The sequence below is a fragment of the Rhopilema esculentum genome, chromosome 13 (genome assembly GCF_057945365.1).
Source record: "Rhopilema esculentum isolate cy_ngs chromosome 13, ASM5794536v1, whole genome shotgun sequence".
Classification (NCBI taxonomy): domain Eukaryota; kingdom Metazoa; phylum Cnidaria; class Scyphozoa; order Rhizostomeae; family Rhizostomatidae; genus Rhopilema; species Rhopilema esculentum.
The window spans coordinates 7,035,103-7,056,855 of NC_142827.1; the positions used below are offsets into that span (position 1 = coordinate 7,035,103).

Here is a 21,753-nt window from a genome sequence, read left to right on the forward strand (position 1 = left end):
AGTCGTTGCTCTATTTTCAAATTTTACCCAGTAAAACGTCACTAAAACAGTATGTAACTTCTCAAATATATGCAAAAAATCATTCTTGAAATAAGGACAGTTTAAAGAATATTCAAGCCTAAAAATATCAAAAAGTTTCCGACATCAAAAGAACATCGAGGCTCAGCAAAAATTATCTGGTTCTTATAAAAAAAGTGAATTGGATGAATTGAGACAGGGCGATTCTTGCTTTTAACCCTTTTTACACAAGAAACCCCTAATTAATAAGAAGTTGAAGATTAATAAGAAGTTGAAGTTTTCTGGACATAAAGTACCGACGTCTCCGCTTAAAGTCACACTAGTTGTGACCCGGTGCATTAAGGAGGTTCGATTTCCCGCCTAACTGCGCTTTTTTGCATTGATGTCCGCGTAATCGAAGCAATGCCGTTAACTTAACTCGAACTTAGGCCAAACCCGTGTAATCGCGAAACTACAATGGATCCGTCTGTAACTATCACATAAATTTTCGCTCACTTTCAAAGCACTTAAATTATCCTCCATATACAATTAAACCAGTCGCGCAGATAGGAAAATCATTGGAGGGGTGAGAAATTTAGATTTCCCGACCAAAATTTAATAAGCATTTTAATTTATCCTAAATTTGAACATAACATAATGACATCCGAACCGAAATAAAACAGGAGGTAAATACTTGTCATTTAATCAAAGTCATTTGTCATAATTTTAACGAATGGAAGATTTTTCTGGTCTTCCCCTCTAAAAAGGCATTTCTAAGTACCATTCCTTATTGAAAGAGATTGCCAATCTGCAGAACAGCGAAATAAGTCATTCTTTCCAGCTTTAAAATCTTTCTTTTCAAAATGCAATACTTCGATAAAAATTAACAACCATGCTATATTTCTGACAAGATCAGGAGTTTTCCGACAAAGTAGCAGTTTAGCTTCACAGTGAGGTTTACGCCCCCTCAGAGCCCTCTCTAACTACGTATTGAATGAAACTCCACTTACAGTCACTGTTTTAAAGCCACATTTGACGTGATTATGTGGAGAAGATTTCAATAATGGATCCGATGTAAACTTGAACCAAAGGGGAGCTGTGACTGTTTTCTCGTTTGATAGTCTATTTTTAACGTATTTCGCAATGTTTCTGAGTCGATAACTATCCCCAAAATGGAAAGGGAACATCGAGGCATCCAACCCCTGAGAGAACTTGTAATAGCTCCCCAAAGGCCCGTCGTGGCTCTCGGCTGGTCTGGCTGCCCCCCAACTGATTTCTCTTATTTAAAGTGACTACGGGTAGAACCGGTTATGGTGGAGGTGCATACCTGGTTTTTTGGAGCTGACGCATAATGATGCAATTTGGAAAATAACATCAGATCTCATTAAAGGCTTGAATGTCTCAGTTTTATTCATGAAATCCAGAAGATGATAAAATATTGTGAATTAATGGCATTTTGTGAGGCAAAACCCTGATCCTAACCGTTGCAATACATTTAAGATCTTGATGATTATTATATGCTATGAATGTGTGACGCATCAATTCTGGCAACAGTGTCGATAAAAATATTCGTCATCATATGGCTAATGATTAATTAAGGGGAAATTTTCTAAGTGCTCTAATTTGTTTGGGTCACCAAGAAAGACAACGACATTGGCTTGGTGCGGACTGAATAGGACGAGTTCGTAACGGTGAGTTTTTTGTCACTGCTTCGTTAATATAACATAATATAACATAATAATAATATCAATAAGAGATTCAGGTTAGATTTTATGCGTTATTACTGGAATTCTTTGCAGCCTTAAATATTATTATGTACCTCGCAGCTAAATTTCCTCCAGGGATGAGTAATTTGGGAAAGATTAGCCCCCTTACCTAAGATTGTCGATATTTTACAAAATCTCAATATCAGGGGATGATGGGAGTCAGGAAGTTGAGCCACTCTTAGCGAAGAGGAATCCACGACTACTTCTCTTCATATTTTTATCGTTATATTTGTTTTTCCCTATAGATTCAAAAATGGTTTCAAATATGAATATCTTGGTTATAGCGCTTTTGGTGTATGGAAGACTTCAAGGTAATTATTAAACAAATGTTACTGCAATTTTTATCAATGTTATTGAAATATCAGAATACCGAATCAATATCAGCCTTGAAAAATTGCCAAAAAAATCAGTTTTGTATTCATCTCAAGTTCTATGCTTAATTTATATTTGCAAAGCTGCAGCATAATCATTCTTGAAATTGATATCAATTAAAAGAGGGCTTGGAAGTGATTCTTGTGGGGCATCTGAGTTTTATTTAATGAGAATTCGGCCCATTAGCCTCAGCCTATTAGCCTCGGCCCTAGCCTTTTAAGGAAGCTGCTGTCCTAGAGATGTCGAATACATAGAAGTGTAGAATAACCTTACTGCTGAATATGCCTAGCATTAGTTTATTGTGGCGCGAAACTGGTTTATTCTACTAAACTTACAAATTTACCGTAGAACATGATCATGACTGTTCCTTAAGGAAAAAAAAGGGGAATCAAAAGCAAAGTTATTAACATTTATTCCAACTTCTCTTCTATCCACGATAATCAGGGTGGCTAAAAAAAATTGGATGTTAGAAACTAGTAAATGGGGGGTAGACAGCGGGTCACCAATAAAGAAATTTTGAAAAGATTTAGAGATTTATGCCACCTATTTTACCGTGCCTTTTTATTTAGTGGTGAATTGCTTAAAATCAAGTATAATTTAATCATTGAGGATTCTGGGACGCAACTTTGTGGAATTTTCACGTGAAACTGTCACGTAGATCAGTGGCGGAAATTCAGGCTTTCATTCGGGGGATGGGCGAGTGGGAGGGGCTCAGGCCTACGGTGTTCCAACATAATAATGATAATAATAACAATAATACGAATATAATAATAACATCTTGGATCATACTTAATTTTAAGGAAAATTTATCACTGTACTTTTTGATAAAAATATGTGATTTTTAGGCGGGTCCCTTAAGAAATCTTTGCTAACGCGCCCTTTAAGGTAGTAAATAGAGCAAAAATTTATTGATGTTAATGACATCACGATGGACATCTCATGTAGGGCAATTGGTATTGCGAGTGGTCGACCGATTACTCTATTGACAAGTCATTCATGATAACAGCATAACTGTAACTTCAAACGTTGAAGCATAATTGTAACTTTATCGTTTCTTTCGTTTTTTTCTCTACCCAATTTCGTTGTTTTCTTCAGTGGTAAACGGCAGGTAAAAGTTGGGCAGGTAAAACGTTAGTCAATTTTCAGACGAAAACCCGAATTTACTTGGAGTTTTTTGTTGTTGATTCAACATGCAATCATCCTCAATGCACAATTGAACTTTCAATCAAATGATAGGGAGGCAATTTCTATTTAATCAGTGATAATAAATCACTGATTTAAACCCAATTTGATTCAAGATTTAGTTTTTGCCAAGCATTTCACATTCTCTCCCTTATTATTTTACTTGGAGTTTTTTTTGTTGATTCAACATGCAATCATCCTCAATGCACAATTGAACTTTCAATCGAATGATAGGGAGGCAATTTCTAGCAAGGCACTATCATAATAGGTATGTCCAAGGCATTTCTAGGCACTTTCAATCGAATGATAGGAAGGCAAGAAAAGGCATTGGTATGATCAAGGTAGAATAATAGAGCAGTTATAAACTCGAGGTCCACAGTTAAATTTGAAAATCGTGCTTCTTTAGTCTCCATGGAACGATTTAACATCAGTGTTGTAGGTTTCAATATTTCCAGAAAGTGCAAGCATGTTCAGTTAACCATAACCCTTAGTCATCGAAAAAAATTGGTGCCAAAATTGGGTGGCACAAGTCTTTTAAAGTCATTTCATTTATAAAATATGAAAATCTAGTTAATTTCTCACGAAGAATTCCTCACTGTGCCAAGATAAGCCTACTTTTCTAAGATATCAGGTCAAAATCAAGAATCTCAAGAGAAGAATTTGAATTTCACCTCTTCCGTTAAAAAATTTACCCTTTTTTCGCTTTACGTAATAAAAATGGTTATTACTTCACATTCGACCGCATTTAACGAAATACCCTACCTGTTTGTTTTTTAAAAGTGGTTAGTTGTACTGATGTGAAGGTTTTGCAATCTTCTAGTTGTAACTGGAACTATCCACGTGGATGAGACCCTCGAAGCAACGTCATTTCATACTAGAGGAGTGGACGCAACTCCAGTGGTGCTAGGGGATCAGGATTTGTTAACTTTGGGTGATCGTTTTGCTTCTGGTACAGCCTCAAGCCTGCCAGATGATTTGATAAATCCAGCCAGCTCTGCCTACGACTTTGTCACTGATGTTGTGGAAAACCTGCCAACTGTCTCATTGGAACCTACATATTCCATAACTCCAACAAGCCACGTTGAACTCTCGTTGACTGGATCTTCTTCCAATATTGTTGGTGATGATGCAGATCTCGGCACAAATTTGCTTTTTTCAAATGATGATTTAACCCCATCGATGCCCCCACCGTCGGAAAAGGTCATGGAGACAACATTTCATGACGAGGACGCATTGTCAGTCACCATTGAAAATCATGATGGTATACTTCTTGAGACCATCGCAAGCCAAGTTGCGTACAGTACATCAGGGTTGCAAAGAACAGAGGTTCCAAGAGCAGATAAAAGCATCGGAAAACGGTTTCCTTTAGCTGCAGGAAAAGATAAGGACGGTATCAAGCCTACAGCCAAGTCAATGAAAACCCATGTGTATCCAACAAAAACTGTCAAAGTTTTACAAAAGACCGTACTGTCGTTGGTTGCTCGGGAATTTAGACAGAGTGACACTGTATTTGCTACCGGTTCCGTGGTAACAGAATCACCGACGGTGTCAGCACATCAAAGTGAATATATTGAATCAACTGAAGGGATCTTAAAAAGAATAGCTATGGTCACACCCTCACCAATAGTGACTGGAAATGATACACCTATGTCAAGATTTACAACGGCACTGGGGCAAACAGCTGAATTTGAAAGCATAACTCCAGTGCCTGATTCTTCTGTTTCAGAAAAGACCATGGCGAGCACTGGTATACCAACTGCAATGCTTCTAACCTTTAATTCTAACACCACGGCAATAGACTATAAGCAGTCCCCCTCAGATTTACCAAATACCGGCAATGTTCTATCAACGTCTCTGGCAGTTGTTATTAATCTCAATAGAACACTGGCATTAGAAACAGATCACCTAAAGACATCCACTGGAATTCAGATGACAACAGCCAGTGAAGCTGAAATTATTGCCAAGACAGTTACCATATTAACTGAAGAACAATCATCTTTTAGCCATCTGGTTTCTGATAGGACGACCACTGAAATGGCATTGCCAGATTCTGAACCAGCTGTTTTTGTGACAACCATACCATCGAACATAACCATGAACTCAGATGCATTTTTCACAGCAACAACGCCACTTTCAGAGTTGATGGACTTCTCAGTTTTTACCAGTGTTGCCACATCAACAAAAATGGGTGAATTGGTACTAACCTTATCATCAGTCACGACTTCCGCAACAACACCTCCGTCTCTGGAAGCTACATCTCTTACTACAGCAGATTCTGAAGTGGTCGCAACACACACTCTTTTCACAACAGAGCCAACAGCAAACCTATCTGTGACAGCAGCATACACTACTGGAGTTGAACATTCTATAGCATCAACAGCAACTCCCTCACCGACCACAGTGCAATCAGATTCTATAGTCATCTCAACTCCCTTACCAATCACAGTGCAATCAGATTCTTTAATCATCTCAACTCCCTCACCAATCACAGTGCAATCAGATTCTTTAATCATCTCAACTCCCTCACCAATCACAGTGCAATCAGATTCTTTAATCATCTCAACTCCCTCACCGACCACAGTGCAATCAGATTCTATAGTCATCTCAACTCCCTCACCAATCACAGTGCAATCAGATTCTTTAATCATCTCAACTCCCTCACCGACCACAATGCAATCAGATTCCATAATTGCCTCAGAAACTGGCACCCTTCCTACAGCAACCATAACGACAGCGCCACCATCCCCAACGACAGTGATACCCACCACAGAAGGACCCCCTACCACTCCACCTCCAACAACCACACCGACAATCACAACAACCATTGATCTTTTAAAAGGTACGTTTTTTTCAAAATTCATTCTTAATTTTAAAAAAAGACATTCAGGCTCAACATTCTTCTGAATGATGCTTCATGATATATAAACAGTCACAGCCTGCCATGGAAAAGTGTTAAAGTATATTTGTTGTATCTAAACTGAACAAAATGAGCAGGCTTTTCAGGTTGCTGAGCCACTTTTTGTTTTAAACTGTAACGTGTTGCTATTCCCATTAAAAACAAAAGCTCTGTCCATCATTCTCAAAGTGAAAGAATCATAAAATGCTTTAATTGTATGGGAGACAGCAAGACTGACACTAGTTTTTGTGCTCAGGAGGAGGGGGAGGGGGATGCTCAGATCCCGGTTGCTGAAAAAGTGGGTGAGCCATCGTTTAAACCTCGTTTTTACAATGAATGTTTTTGGTACACCCCCCCCCTCCCTCACGCCTCACCGTAGCAACGGCCCTAGAAGACAGTTTTAAGCATGCTGCCTACTGCCTTATGTTTACCAACGATTAGTAGTACAAAGATAACAACTGTAGTAGTACAAAGATAACAACTTTGCAAGTTTCAATAAGCAATTGTCTCCCCTCCCCACCTATGTATGGAAATTCTAAATACATTTATATTTTCAGTATCATTTATCTGCTCATCTCTCTTTGGTACAGATTTAAATGACTCTTATTCCTCTTTCAGTTCTTCAGCCAACATGCACAAAGAATTCAACAGTAATTCGTTGCCCTATTGGCTCCGCACTCCTCATTCATACGGTTTACTATGGGGTTTTTCATGCTCATCATTGTGAACCTGGGCACATCATAATTCAAAGCCACTTGAGTATTGGGTAATGCTAGTATTTTGTACGTTTGTAAATTTTCTACTTGAAATCTATATTGTTCGCCCTTTGGAAGGAAACTGGCCTGCGCATCACAGACCAAAACTGCTATGAATATTAAATTGAAATTTCAGCATAATTTGAGATTTCAATACGATGTTGTTAAAAATTTACCCGGAGGTAAAAACAATTCAGCAACACTCCACCAATTTTTCGCAGTATAGGAGGAAAATAAACGTTTCCTTTGAGCCTAAAGATAAACTGGGGACCTGGGATTGACCCTTGAACACTATAACTGTACTAACTATGTCTGTGACAGAATCTCTTGGCCAACTAAAAATAGGCCAAATACCTTATGCTAATTTTTCCCCGATAAAGTTCAACTGGTTTTTGCATTTAATCCCAAAAACCTGTGAGCTAATTCACATGTTCTTTTGAAAAAATGACCCCGTCATGAAAATTAAAAGGCATTTGCAATCATTGTGATTCCGTCCTCTGAAATTTCTAGTCTTCTAAAATTCCTGACTGTTCAGAAGCAAGGATCCAATGAAAAGCGCCTACCTAGTGGTCATTACCAAACGATTTATTGATAGTGATCAGTTGGTTTATTTTATCATTTTACATTGCTTACTTGTGCTGGACTATATAGGTGGTTTGGTAGGAAATGTTTTTTTATAGAGCTTTATGCATATAAGTATATATTTATGCAAATACTTGTATATATACACGGTCAAAGTCAATCTCCATATACAGCTATATATCATCTTCGCAACGGAAAACGACTAATGACGATTCTGTGAAAATTCTTCAAATTTTAACTAACATTTAATTGTCCTGCTAAATTATTATCTAGATTCCAAATTTTTGCAGAAATAGACTCCTAAACTGCATGATCGACCTCTATATCAAAACATGGAAGGGGTGTAATGTAAAAGGCCGTCCTAGGCTTTGACGACAATCCCGGACAAAAATGTTGAGATAAAATGCAATTTTTGTAATTTTCTACTTTACCTTGCCCACAAAAATTTGAATTTCCCCTTTCCCACCGAAGCAATGTTGGATTTGTAGTTCTATCATTTTGCTTCAAAATTATGCATTCAACATTGGGGGGAGGGGGAAAAGCAATTTTTCAAAGGAAAGAGAAAACATAAAGTTTTCTTGAAAAGTCTCAACTATTTTTGTCCGTGATTGTAGGTTATTTTGATTGGATGGTTATATGCCTAAAACTTTGCTTTAATTTTTTCAAGATTGCTTTGCTTGTCTAAGTCAATCATTGCAACAACGCACAAAGTCAGATTTGTATATAGAAAGATGTTTATTGATCCCATGACAGCAAGCAAAGTTTGCGAAAAAATCCTGAGTAGCAGAGCTTATTTTGGATTCTGAAAGGCTTATGATAGAAACTGCTATTAAAAATAAATTGACGAAAATTTTGTTTATGGTAGTGAATTCTGGGAAGATGTGAGGACCATCTGCAATGGCAGGAGATCTTGCGAGCTGTTTAATGACCGGGAAGATTTTTCGTGGGCTTATTGGAGAAGACTTGGAATCTTTTCTCATATACACGTCATTTATGAGTGTTCACAGTGAGTCCGCTCTTTTTGGAGATATTTAGAAAATATCGTGAATAAAAGGGATGATAATATTTGCAGCCATGTCCATCTTTCACAATCTTCTAACTGAAACTTAAGTTACCATAGGAATGAACATACAAAGCATTAAATAAATAAACTTGTTACAAAAGCAAAATATCCTGGCGAAGATTGATTTCTTAGCATGCAAGCTGAAGAATGTTTTTAGCGCAAAGCCGTTCAGTCCGGGCAGTTGCCTCACTGGTTAGGAACGTAATAATTTTAAAAGCCCACTCACAAATCTGCACCACTCTTTAGCATCAAATTTTTAATAAGTCCCCACAGGACTTACTTGTTATAAAGCTTTATAGCTAATTTTCGTATTTTTTACCAGTGACTGGGGGTCCTTGGAAGAAGAAAGCGGCTAGATCTTGCTGGACATTGACGCGTTGCTGCTTTGAAGAAAATCTATTGTTATTGTTAGGATGTGAAGTGCAACTGGAAAGTATCCTATACTTGCTGAGGTTTGGATATCCAAGTCTACAGTCACTGCAACTTGGTGAAAAAAGAAACTTAGAAACTGAAAAACACTGTACCTAAACGTTCTGCGTTGTTGTGTTGCTGTGCTGTTGTATTGTTGTGTTGTTATGTTGTTGTATTGTTGTGTTGTATTGTTTTGTGTTGAGTTGTGTTGGGTTCAATGTTATGTGTTTTTTGTGTTGTTTTGCTATTTGCTGCTGTTCTGTTAATAGATTCCTGTCGCTTAGTATAGTTGCTTTTCACACCAAAAAACTCGAAATTTATATTGGCACAGATAAATGCTCGAGAATCCTGTTAGGTTCGATTTGACTTCTGGGTGTTTAGACGTTTCAACTGCTGTGCTGAGCAAAATCATCTGTATCTGTATGTTTATAAAATTTTCACGTGTTTGGAGTGCATACGTTTTTCTTTTTTCTGCTTCTCAAGAAAGCTATCAATGATAGCCAAAGGCTAATAAGCTGCTGTTCAGCGAAAAATCTTGATTTTGCCTGATTTTACTTTAGATAAGCATGACTTTAGAGTCATTACAAGATAAATGATTCTGTGTTTTGCATATAACCCTTCACACCAAGAGGAATCAGATAACAATATCCCTCCTTTATTCAAATAGTTAAAAAGAAGTTGAAATTGTCTAAAACTATCATCATGATTAAAATCTGGGGATTTAGCCCCTGTCGCAAGCAAATGGCACTAAGAATGGTGCTTGTCTCTCTTTAAGGAGTTTCCCAACTCCCTGAAGAACGCATTGTTGAAAACCATTAGTTATTTGCCTACTTCTTGGGACTCTATCCTAAAATTGTATCATAGTTCTTAAAAATACTGTGAACAATCTGTAAGGGATTTAAGAAATCCGCAGTTAATGTATCTGCCAAATTAAGCGGAGTAAAATGGTATCCCAAAGCTTTTTCAATTGATTAAAGTTTAGCATTCTGAAATAGGAATGATCTTGATTATGATTGAACCCTCTCTTTTTTATGCTCCAAAATCTCTGGTGGATTTTTTGAGGTAAACAACTCTGTTTTGAAATCATACAATCTATGTGACAAATAATTAATGTTTTAGCAGGTGTTACCAGTGCGTTTGTTTTGGCCCATTTTCAAGTAGCTAGATGATTAGCGATAATTTTGCATGGATTGGCAACAGCAAGTGAGCTGTTTTTATTTTTATTTTGATAAAGTTTCATTTTGGCTAACATATTATTTAGAAGGACACCATTTTGTGTTTCTATTCGTTTTTGCTAATTATGCACAAACTTTTTTATGATAAAATTTTCACAAATTGCTGATAACTGCTTCCTCTCAGCAAATATATAGAAAATAGAATGTTTCTCCATGAACAATCTCTTCAAAATTCATGTGTCATTTTTAAGTTAACCAAGACTGCGAAAGTTTAAATGTAAAAGGGAACAACGCTGAAAGATTATTGGCAACTCTAAGCCCAGTTTATTCAGTATTACGGAAAGAGTCTTTAAAAAAGTAATTAAAGATAAGTTTTCAAGGAATTTTCATCTGCTCTCCAACTTGGAGGAAAACACTTTTTGTAAAAATATGAGACAATAAACATTAAACAAACGTCTTTTTAAATAATATTGAGCTTGTTCACAAGGAAATTTTCAAATGGGATTCAAAATTGATCTCCAAATATATTTTTTTGTTAGAAAGTAGATTTTGTTAATTTCCAAATGTCTGATGCTCTGGCTGTTTCTACTTGCCCGATTGTTCTGCTTGCCCTATAGTCGAAAGTTTTGCAGCTTCCTAGTCATTTGCCCTGCAAGCAATTACATAGTAGTAATATCATGTTTTTTTAATTGACTCCCAAGAAAGGAAGAGACTCTTTTACCAGTGTTTTGTCTTTGTTAAAGGGTTTGTAAAGAAAAAAATTGCGCAAGAAGAAAAAATGGCACACAAATATAAAACGGTGGTTTTTCTGAGAGAAGACGGATCACGACTTTGTCAACTTGAAAGTTAACTGCCAAAAATAAGCCGTTTTGGCCTTGGTTGTAACAGTTGTTTTGGCCTGAAGCTGATACATCTTGTTGAAAATGCTGCTTAAATGCAGATAGTTAGAAGCGATATCGCAATTCCAGCCAAACCGCAACCTGTTTTCATGTCAATTTTGCAATTTGTTGTCCTTGGCAAAACGCTTAATGGTTCTTGATGTGACCTCGTTCAAGAGAATTAGTGCAGAGGCATTGCCTTAAAAACCCTGCAAAGTGAGTGAGCAAGCAGTGTTCAGATACGCAGCTGGAGCAGAGAGACCTTGTATGTTCATCAACCAAACTTTGCTACCGTTTCAAGAATGAGCCGATTTTGGGCCTTCCTCGCATTGGTGTCAGCCGTTTTTGCTATTGCAAAGGGTAAGAATGTTTCTAGATGCATGCTATAGATAAATGTCTTCTGAAATGTGAAATTAGAACTGATTTTATCCCTTCCTTTCAATAATCTTGCGCATATAAGGCCCGGTCATTATTGCGCAAACTCTTTGAGTGACAGAAAGTGGTACGACCTGATGGCTTACTTTGTAGCATTCCTTCCTTTGTTCGTCCTCCTAACAGTGTAGGTTTTGCAGATGCTCTTTTCTGCGAATCTCTAGTGTCAGTTGATAGACATTCGGTGTTTTAATGTCAAAATCTGGAGATTCTTAAAGAAAACTTGAGTTTTGAAAGAACTCCTAGAGAGTGTTAAAAATTCTTGAAATAGCTATGCATATTCTATATTTTCATATCCGATAAGATTTTAATTCACTGTATTTACCCATCAAATCACTTAACGTTGAATGCTCTGTTTGTGTCACAGGTGGGTACATGTACATATGTGAAAACCAAGATTCCACTATCAGCTGCCCGAGTAATCTAAAAGTCCGGATCGATTTTGCATACTACGGACGGTTACATCAAAGAAACTGCACAACCGGGCCGATGAAAACAGTAGAATGTCGTGCAGAAAGGTAAGCATATACTTCAAAGTGTCTTCTGAGAAACCATATTTTTAGGCAAGATTTCACAAGAGATAATGCCATTTAATTGGAAAATACGAGTTTGTATAATAGGAATAAACAACGCAAGAAAGGCAACAATTTCAAGAGAACACCAAAGGCATTTTTTAGGCCAACTTGTGGTTTTATTGCTCTAATTGTTTTTCCATGGCTAATCACATTTGCATTAAACTTTCCATCCAGACGTTTTGTCATTGGAAGATCCAAAATGCAACAGGACATTCTCAAATTACCAACTAAGGAATAGTCGAGCAGAAAGACAGTAGAATGCCACGGTTTTTTATAAGGGGTTTGAGGATTGGAGAAAATGTTGGAAGCAATATGATAGAGCAATGTTCATACTATGTACAAGCAATACTATACTGGGTACCATTCAACTAGGGAATCCGGATAGGATAATGCGATAACCTCGTGACCTCGTGTCATACACGTCAAGCAGTTTTTTTACTGCTTTATCGAATCGCCTAGGGTCGGGGAACGCTCTCCTAACAATATGATATCCAGCAAAACATAATAACTATCCGGATTCGTTATATCCGCCATTAGAACCTATTTCACAGCCACCAACAGCTAGTTTTTTGGAATATGAATGGTAACGTTTTCTTTTAGCTCTGAAAAGATCGTGAAGAATCTTTGTAACAACCAGCAATCGTGCACGTTGAAGGCGAACAACAAGGTCTTTGGTGACCCCTGCGTTGGAACATTCAAGTACTTGCATGTGAAGTATTGCTGTTCATAAAAGCCTCGATGCCATTACCTGACCAAGAGACTTTTTGCGCTATGCTTGCTTAATCTCTTGCTGCAGAGCTCTCTCCATGCTGTACTCTGATGTTTAACAATATATCCACATGAAAAGTATCATTAATTCAGTGAGAGTAGTTTTTTTAATTCTCAATCTTTGTTAGCGAAGAAATATGTTTATGAACATTGAGTTAGGAACTGGGAAAGCCCGCGTTGCTATTTCTCCAATTTTACAAGTAATGGCCTTTACTGCAAAAAGTACCTTAACATTTTTGGTACAGTTAAATCTATTTGATTAAGCCGGTCAAATTTTAGCCGGTCGTGCGTGAAAATGATTCCCAGTCTTGCTTTACGCAGAGGATATCGATCGTTTAATGATTGCAAATAATTCAAGCATTACAGATGGCAACAACACGGCAAATCTTAGTTTCCTAAAAGAATCTAATGCAAAATGCTTACTCTTAAGTTGAATCAAATTGTTTTTATTCAATTTCGTTTGTCTGCATGTTAATAAACTATACACGAACACTGCTGCAGGACTTGTCTAGGATTCAAAGCGGCAAAGGTGATTTGATAAGCACATTTCAAGGCTTAATGTAAATAGATGGTTTTGCATAAAATTATTATCTGATTCCAATTTCGGATCAGTGAAGAATCATTAAGAAAAACGTTTTCACCTTTTTTCACGCGAAGTCCTTATCTAAAATGCAAAATATGACAGTCTATACTACTTCCAGTACTCTAAAAGAGACCAGTTAAGAATAATATTTAAATGCCATCTTGTTGATTTTACATTTATTGTATATGAAGGACGAAGAATTTGGAACAAGTAGTTCTTTTGATGATGCCAACAAAAGTGTGAGCAAAGTTCCAAAAGGAGATGCTTTATGATTGCTGAAAGGTTTGTGGTATCAAGTAAAATTTCTCGGCATCGTATGATAACAGGAACAGAAATCAGTACTCAGTGCAATGCTAAATTTTCGCGCATCATGCTAAACGTTCTATTTTCCAAGCAACGTTCCTTCGGTGATCAAAAAAATCCACCAAAAAGAAAGCAAATGTTGATGCAAACTTATATGCAACATCTAAAGAGCAAGAAACAAGTCATGTTTGGTGAATAATACCACTTCGAATTTTGGCTGATACAGAAACAGGCAAATAAAGATAAAAACACCAATAATGTCATTTATTAAGTTATATTGTCTTTTGTAACAGCAAATTATTCCAGACAAATATTTTTATTTGTTGAATTAAATACATAAGAAAAGAATCTTACAACAATACTCTAATGTATAGGCGCAGAATTAGGGGGGCTCCAGTGCTTGAGCCCCTCCTGATAAAAGGTTAGGGGGTTCAGCCCCCCGGGAAATAAAGAAGTTGACTATCGATTTGTTAGACTAATTTTTCATATTCTTGGTTTCAAGGATAAAAATTATTACAGGAAATTTAATCAAGATCAAATAGCAATGATAATGAAAAATGTAAAAGAAAATCGCCGTAGAACCCACAGCTAGGCCTCTTTCTACACTGCGCCACTGGCAGCCACCATTAGCAATTGCAATTAATTTTTAAGCCCCGCCACCCCCCCCCCCCCCCTCGAAAGAATATAAGTCTTCGCCTATGCTCTAATGTGAGTTCTGACCATGCTTGATTTACACAAAGCTTGTAGTTTCCAAGCAGACTCTCATGATGATGATAGACTCTTCTTCGGGTAAATGCTTCTACGAACAACAGTAGCTAACTTTCAGGTATTTGTATGTTCCAACGCAGGGATCACCAAAGATTTTATTGTTTGCTCTCAACTTGCAGGATGAACGGTTCTCGCACAGATGTCTTACGATTTTCTCAGAGCTGGAAAAAATTTAAAATTAATAAATTTATACAAAAAACAGTTTGAGTTGTAAAGTTATCAGTATTGATGTTTTTGCCATCAAGGTTATTTCATATTTCGAGTACCTCTATAAAAACAACGTAGTAAGTATAATATTTATCACGTGGCGATGCGAAATTTTTATTCGGTTTTGTTGTATTGTGGTTGTTTTATATCTAAACATTAAATGCCAATCCTCAAACTGATATGATAAAGATAATTTCTAGTATAAAATTTACCTTTCAGCGTGGCACTCTTTCGTTTTTATCGGTCCGCTTCGGCAATTCCGCACATGTTGTCGTCCGTAATAAGCAAAAGTAACCCGGATTTTTAAATCACGTGGGCATTTTAGCACGGAATGGTTGTGTTCACATATGTGCAGCGTAGTTCCTTTTTGAGAAAAGAATTGTTATCTATAATAACTGGAATAGAATCTGATTCAACTTTAGGAAATCTAGTAACAATGCAACAAACCTTAGAAAGATTATATCGGCACAGGACAGGAGAGAAAATGTAAAAATTTCATCCACAGACCATGAAAAAATGAAACAAGTTTATCACATCCGTCAACATCACGCAACTAGACTAGATACCTACTATTTTAACGACATTTCAAATTTTGAGCCATTTATAGAGCAGGATCTACAACAATGGGAATACAGTGGGAAATAGTCACAATTACAAGCTTTCGACTTGGGTATCAAACATTACAGCAAGAAGGGCAAATTTTTGACAAAATGGATTTTACGGGCGAATAATTATCAATTCAGCAGGACAGCAACAGAAACAGGGCGGATAAAATTACAAACTCAACTTTTGGCAGGGAAATAAAGTCCTTTTGCGCACCATCATTACTTACCTTCTGTTGTTATGAATGTGGCCAATGCCAGTGCTAGGATGATCCATAATTTCTTCATATTTTACTCGAATCTTGATTTAACAGAATGACAACAGAATGAAAAACACTCAATTTCACCAAAGTAGACATCTGCCAACTTATTGATTGATTGCTTTGTAGCTTTGGTAATGACTTTGTGCTTTATTTCAAATTAGATAAAATTGAGGCCAATTAGCCCTTTTATTAAATAGCAGGGCACGTAAACTGACATGGAATATATGTTTTGGTTTCGCTCGTTGTTATATTATTTTTTGAAAGTAGCTTTTAAGGAGATCTGATCAGCTAAAATCTCACCTCAATATAAGCTAAGCTAGGGGGAGGGGGCTGCAGCCCCTACATAAATCAGGGCCTCCGACGAAGGGGGGCCGGGGAGGCCATAGCCCCCTCATTTTTTTGCAAAACAATAGAGCTTTATGCGTCGGAGCCCATGTAAATGCTTAAATGTGATGAAAATGATTGGTTTTAAAGTTTTCGAAAAAATATCTTGAACCAAACCAATCGTCCGTACGAGGCTTGTGCAGAAATGAGGTATCGCCAAATTGATTCTTGCAATGGCGGGAACAGTTGCCCTAGCTCATGGCCACAGAGTAAATGTTTTTGATGACCATGTTAAAGGAAAGGGATTGAAAGCTGACTTTGATGCAGATGCCGGTGAAACAGTTTTTGCAGAACTCCCCACTACATTTGTAGTTGCAAGGAAACAAAGAGAAACGACGTGTGCCGGTTGCCTAGGACCAGATCCATCTTGTAATGGCACTCAAGGGGTTCAAAACGGTTTGGGTCTTCGCAAGTGTTCGAGATGCAAGTTTGTTTACTACTGCGGAGTTTCATGTCAGAAGAAAGACTGGCTTAATCACAAGCAAGAGTGTAAAAATATCATCAGAGTTCAACCAAAACGACCCCCAGATTTGTGTCTGCTTGCTGCTAGGTTTCTACAATGCATGGGAAGGAGCTTTAAAAAGACAGTTTGCGATGCTGGTAAAACAGAAGCAAACTCGCGTGACCAGCGTGTTCAGAAATTCCAGGATTTCTTCATGAATAACAGTTCTAATATCAGCGAAAAAAGAAAAGAAATGCTTTTCACATTTAGTGTTGTTTTGAAACAGTTTATTGATGCCACTACCTTGCAAACACTTGGAATTTCACCAAATGAATTGATTGGCATCCTTTGCTGGTTAACCTGCAACTGTTTTAACATTCTTAATAAAGACATGAACTCAATAGGTATTTCTTTTTTTATTTTCTGGTAAAAAGTCTAGTCTGCAATGAGTTTATATATTAAATTCACAAGATTGCTGTGTTTCTAGTCGCAAATTTGTCATAGTAGGTAGAATGATTGACAAACAAAGGTTTACTTGCTATGCACGGAGATCAAATTATAGTGTATGGACAATATCTCATCAAGAAATGCAAGGCTTAAGGAAATGTTTCTGACAACTAAGAAATAAAACATCACCAAACAACTGTGTTGTTGCTCCCTTGAGATTGGTTAGGCTTTCCATAGTCAACTTCATTCCAAATCTTCAATTTCTTTGATATAGTGTTACATCAATTGCTATTTCTTATAACATACTATTTATATCTGTATATCAGTTTGTTTCTTTATCCTTTTTGTAAGCAGTGACCCACTGAAATATGTTATTGGTATTTTTTAACAGCAAATTCTGTTTTGTGGTCAGTCAACTCATGCTATTTCTTAGTTGGGCTGATCTGGCCAGCACCTGTCCCCAACGCAATCCAGTTTCTGCCACTATTTTAGCACAGATTGTTAAATTGTTTTAGGCAGCTTTCTTTCCTTTGTGAGTTGTAGACACATGAACGATGTCTTACTTATGTGGAGAAAATGTTGTTTGTAAAGGTAACTTCCTATAAACTTCTCATATCTCTTTTAGGAGTTGGAATATATGATTTGGCCTCTCTTATAAATCATGACTGCACACCAAATTGTGTTGCTGTTTTTGAAGGAGCTAAGGTATTGATTAGGTCAATCAAAACCATTTCAAAGAATGACGAAGTAACGATAAGTTACATTGAGAGTCTTGAGACAAGAGATAATAGAATCAAAGAACTGAAAGAAAGGTACTTTTTTCAATGTACTTGCTATACCTGCTCAAAAGAAAGTGAATTTGATGGTCTCATCATTGGAAAGTGTCAGAACGAGCAATGTTGTTCTACAGTTTTCATAAACAAATGCGGTAAGTGTGAATACAATGGTATTGCTATTAAATTCTAAATCCTGCCATAGCCCTAAGCACTTAAATTTTTTCTGTTTTTTTCAACAACTAAGGTGTGGTCATGGGTATTATATAATCAAAAGATAGGGCATTTTCTAATAAAATTTTTTCAATGCTAAAAATGGTCTACCTCTTCAAGTTTATGCATGTGTTGAAACCTTTGCAGTTTCATTCCAGATGAGTCAATGAGTTCAAAGAGGCTAATTTTTGACAACAATTTAGGTTTACAAACAATTAAGTATTGAGGCATTTGGTTTATTGAGCCTATCACAAACAGAGAAATGTGTAGAAGACCTGACTATTTTTCAAAGAAGGCTGGTCCTCTGCCCCTAACTAATTCAGGAGCTCAAAATTGAACAAGCTTTATTATTGTATGCTTTGCCAATTACTTGATTTATAATTATTAGTAATTTGTTTTCCAGATGCTGTTTGCCATAAATGTGGATTCTCTGGTTTTGTGGGAGACTATTACAACATACTAAAGCAACAGCATGAATCATTGTATTCTAAACTTGCCATTTACGATGCAAGTGAAACAGAGGAAGATTTTGATGTTTTACATCAGAAGGTTAAAAATGCAGCACTATTCATACCAAATGAGAGCATTGACATGATTAAGTGTTTAGAGGCTGTGTTTGACAGGCACATCAAAGTACAAAATTGGGAATTAGCAATTGAATCAGGGCGTTTGTTGCTTTATGGTTACCAAAGTTGTTACCCTATGTACAATCCTGTTACTGGAATCCATCTTTTCAAACTTGGTAAGTTTCTTTTATTGTCCATATTGTATACTGTAGAAATCTAAAGCTTGTTGAATATGCTTGATGCTTTTCAGGATGACATAATTGGATACATATGATTTGCTGTCTGGAAAAGGACAGCTCTAAAGGCCAGTTTCCTCTAAAATGAGTTTTATGGAAGTTTATCAATTTCTCATAGGCACAGAGTGCATACCACATAGATCTACCAGTGATCTTCTAGCTCGTGATACTCATGTTTTGTACTCTGTTCTTGAATCTTTTGATGACAGTAGTGTGATCTCTCTGGACATCTTCAAAGCCTTTGATCATGTCTGGCATAAAGGTCTTCTTTTCAAACTCCCCATTTACGGTCAACCCTTGGAGTCAAAGGCTACCTCTCAACTCAATTAATACTGGTGCTCCACCATGTTCTTTCATGTCTCCTCTTCTATTCATGCTTTTCATTAATGATCTACTGACTTCCACCGCTACAAGCATTCATTCTTTTGCCAATGACACTCATATGGGCTCCTCATTTCCCTTTGATTCTCCACATAATTTTAGTATCAACTTTAGGCTCTTGAGCCTTTCCTTAGCATTGTCCACTCAATAACGGGCCGCTATAGACTCTAACCAATCGAATTTGATCGATTGAAAAGCTCAAATCAGTCGAAGATGTTTTGTCAATCAAAACAGTCGAGAGTTACTTAGAAAGCTGCTACGCCCTTGTGATCTTATTTGTGTACAACAAAATTTTCAAGCATGGCTTCCACCGTCCCTTGTTCTAATGAAGAGCTATGGCCTTCTTTACAAACATGAAAAATCAAAGCGGTGCAGTGGTACAAGTTAACTGGCGAACAGACAAATGAAACGTCACTTTGTTTTCCTGAATCTCCAATGTCGACCTTGTAAATTCGTAGTTGGTCTTCTAAATTCATTGTAAACAACCATCAATACTATACTGTTTGTCTTCTTATAATTAAAAAAGAATGACCCACTGCAGGCAGGGGCTTGCATAAAAACGTGCTTTCTATCTATTGCTCCAACACTGTTTGGAAAGTTCCATTTTCCTCAAATTCTTCGGCTATTTTTCTCCATTCGTTTTTGTTTCTTGGAACCTATCCGGCTTTCAACAGCTCAGTCCAAATTACTTCTGTAATCTCTTTAGCGATCCTACTAACAGAATTTTTACTCATTCTATAGCTTGGTGCAAAAGTGTCTCATCTTAGAAAAGGGGGTGTTGTCTCCTCGATTAGTTCATCTACTGAGAGAGTTCCTCCCAAAGAAATTCCCCTGCAAGCAACATCTTACGTAATTGCTATTTATTGTCTGTTATTATAAGCACGTGTGATCTGTAGTCATTGTATGTAATTAGTTGTCATGCAGGTACAATAAGATATTGTTTGTAAAGGAATTTTTAAATGTAAGAAAATGATCTGCAGTTCCTTAAAGTAACTTATTAACGCTCTCCCGGCTGAATTGCTTTCCTCTTTACGCAACACATCAATATTTTTTGAGGTACCAATTGTAACAAATTTTCGTTTTTTCCTGTATTATTCTGAATTGTCGTCAAAAAAGCATACGATCATACAATTTCATTTCTCTGATCAACACATGATTTTCATCTATCTCTTTTCGCTCTGTGTATAGCTTTCTAACCCCAATTCTTTTATTTGCTTTCTTTTTACTTCGTCTTCATTGCTCCTTCTTAACAATAACAGAATTATAATTTGCATTCTTGTCAAACCCATTTTCAGAAATGTCTGTTGGCCTAATGTTTTGATTGACCTTTTATAGCGATTTACCTTTCGACCGGTGTCGATTGAGGGCTGTCGATTGGCCCGCTTTCATCTGAATGAAAACCGGTCGTAAGTTGCTCCTTTGAAGCTAAGTATAATGCCTTAATTACTGCTTCAGTATCACATTAAGTGACCGTGTCAGAGAAGCACCTATGAATCCTGACATCATTGCAAATAACACCTATAATGCCCAGACCCGTTGAGAGTCAGCTCTGGCCTTGGAGCTATAAACAAGACAGGCCCTTGTGTAGGAGTGATGGCACAGGGATAAGATGGGTCTTTAGCATTAGTGATTTTTTGCGGGCCTTTCTTGGGACCCGGGCCTCGAAATAATACCCTGACTCCCTCCCTCTTTCGACGGTATTGATAATACTTGCCAGAAGTCTTGGTGCATTTTAATCAGTTTTCAAGGGCAATTTCAGGCTTCACCCCCTCCCTTTTTTGAATACTTTTTGTTTTTAGAAAGTATCTTTTTCCTTCGATTTGTATGATATTTTTCCAAATTATTAACATCGTTTTGAGGGGAAGGGGGTGCGGAAGTAGGAGCATTCGGGGAATGAGTTGAAAAATCTAAAAGCAGAGCGTACATTGCTGGATTTTCAAAGTACTTTTGGCAATGATTATGACGACAACCTCTTCACACATTTATACGAAAACTTACAGTATAAAACCGGGAGGTTGTCAATAATCTTCATTAAATGTTTAATTACAAATATTCATAAATTTTTACAAATGTTACAATTTTTATGATTTTAGGGAAGATCGAAATCCTCACTGATAACTTACAATGTGGTTTGGAGCACCTAGAAAGATCCAGCAAGATCCTAATGGTAACTCATGGAAAAGAACATAGCCTTACCACAACGCTGCTTGAGACTATTGTCAAATTGAAGGAAGAAATGAGTAATGTGGGATCTCAAAGTGCGTTAAGAGAGCTTTCTGCTGCTGATTCATGAGTTGAATTGAGCAAGTCTCATGGAAATGTTCTTTTTATAGAGAAAGCTGTCGTTCTGCCTTCAAGTGCAAAAGGAAGCATATATATCATTTTTAGTGTTGCAGCCATCAGACAGCTTTTCAAACTGGATAAGTACACTTTGATAAATGAACGAATGCCCTCAAATAGATACCTGGACAACATATTAGGCATTCTGTTAAAAAAATTGAAAAAAGATTGGATATTAATACTTTTTTTGTGTTGAAAGCTTTCGTTGGAAGAAATACTATGGCGATCAATATACAGGAGAAAGCACCTTCAGGCCCCTTTTGGAAAGAAAGAAATCTTTTCGTATCAGATTGTCAAGGATAATCAATAAAAAAGATGATTTTGAAAAGTTATCGGTGTGTTGGGTTTGGAGAAGAGGGGAGGGGGGGGGAGGTCGAATAAAAAAAGCTTCAA

General features: G+C 37.0%; 4 protein-coding genes across 4 annotated transcripts; 3 read left to right on the forward strand and 1 right to left on the reverse strand.

Moving 5' to 3' along the window:
* Positions 1-1,642: 1,642 nt before the first annotated feature.
* Positions 1,643-12,945, forward strand: LOC135692234 (uncharacterized). The gene is made up of 9 exons (XM_065210312.2): positions 1,643-1,688; positions 2,009-2,074; positions 4,138-6,156; positions 6,832-6,979; positions 8,416-8,556; positions 8,936-10,227; positions 10,943-11,437; positions 11,877-12,027; positions 12,685-12,945. Exons 2-6 carry the CDS (start codon positions 2,017-2,019, stop codon positions 8,967-8,969), a joined length of 2,400 nt encoding a protein of 799 aa, XP_065066384.2. The 5' UTR covers positions 1,643-1,688; positions 2,009-2,016; the 3' UTR covers positions 8,970-10,227; positions 10,943-11,437; positions 11,877-12,027; positions 12,685-12,945.
* Positions 11,380-12,814, forward strand: LOC135692239 (L-rhamnose-binding lectin ELEL-1). The gene is made up of 3 exons (XM_065210316.2): positions 11,380-11,437; positions 11,877-12,027; positions 12,685-12,814. The coding sequence occupies exons 1-3, from the start codon at positions 11,380-11,382 to the stop codon at positions 12,812-12,814; spliced, it is 339 nt and encodes a 112-aa protein (XP_065066388.2).
* A 1,051-nt stretch (positions 12,946-13,996) lies between the features above and the next one.
* On the reverse strand, positions 13,997-15,698 carry LOC135692240 (L-rhamnose-binding lectin ELEL-1-like). The gene is made up of 3 exons (XM_089111997.1): positions 15,546-15,698; positions 14,926-15,076; positions 13,997-14,667 (listed from the first exon to the last, which is right to left on the reverse strand). The coding sequence occupies exons 1-3, from the start codon at positions 15,601-15,603 to the stop codon at positions 14,538-14,540; spliced, it is 339 nt and encodes a 112-aa protein (XP_088968123.1). The 5' UTR covers positions 15,604-15,698; the 3' UTR covers positions 13,997-14,537.
* Positions 15,699-15,824: 126 nt separating this feature from the next.
* On the forward strand, positions 15,825-21,713 carry LOC135692235 (histone-lysine N-methyltransferase SMYD3). The gene is made up of 4 exons (XM_065210313.2): positions 15,825-16,808; positions 17,477-17,779; positions 18,241-18,579; positions 21,114-21,713. Exons 1-4 carry the CDS (start codon positions 16,136-16,138, stop codon positions 21,311-21,313), a joined length of 1,515 nt encoding a protein of 504 aa, XP_065066385.2. The 5' UTR covers positions 15,825-16,135; the 3' UTR covers positions 21,314-21,713.
* Positions 21,714-21,753: the final 40 nt, after the last annotated feature.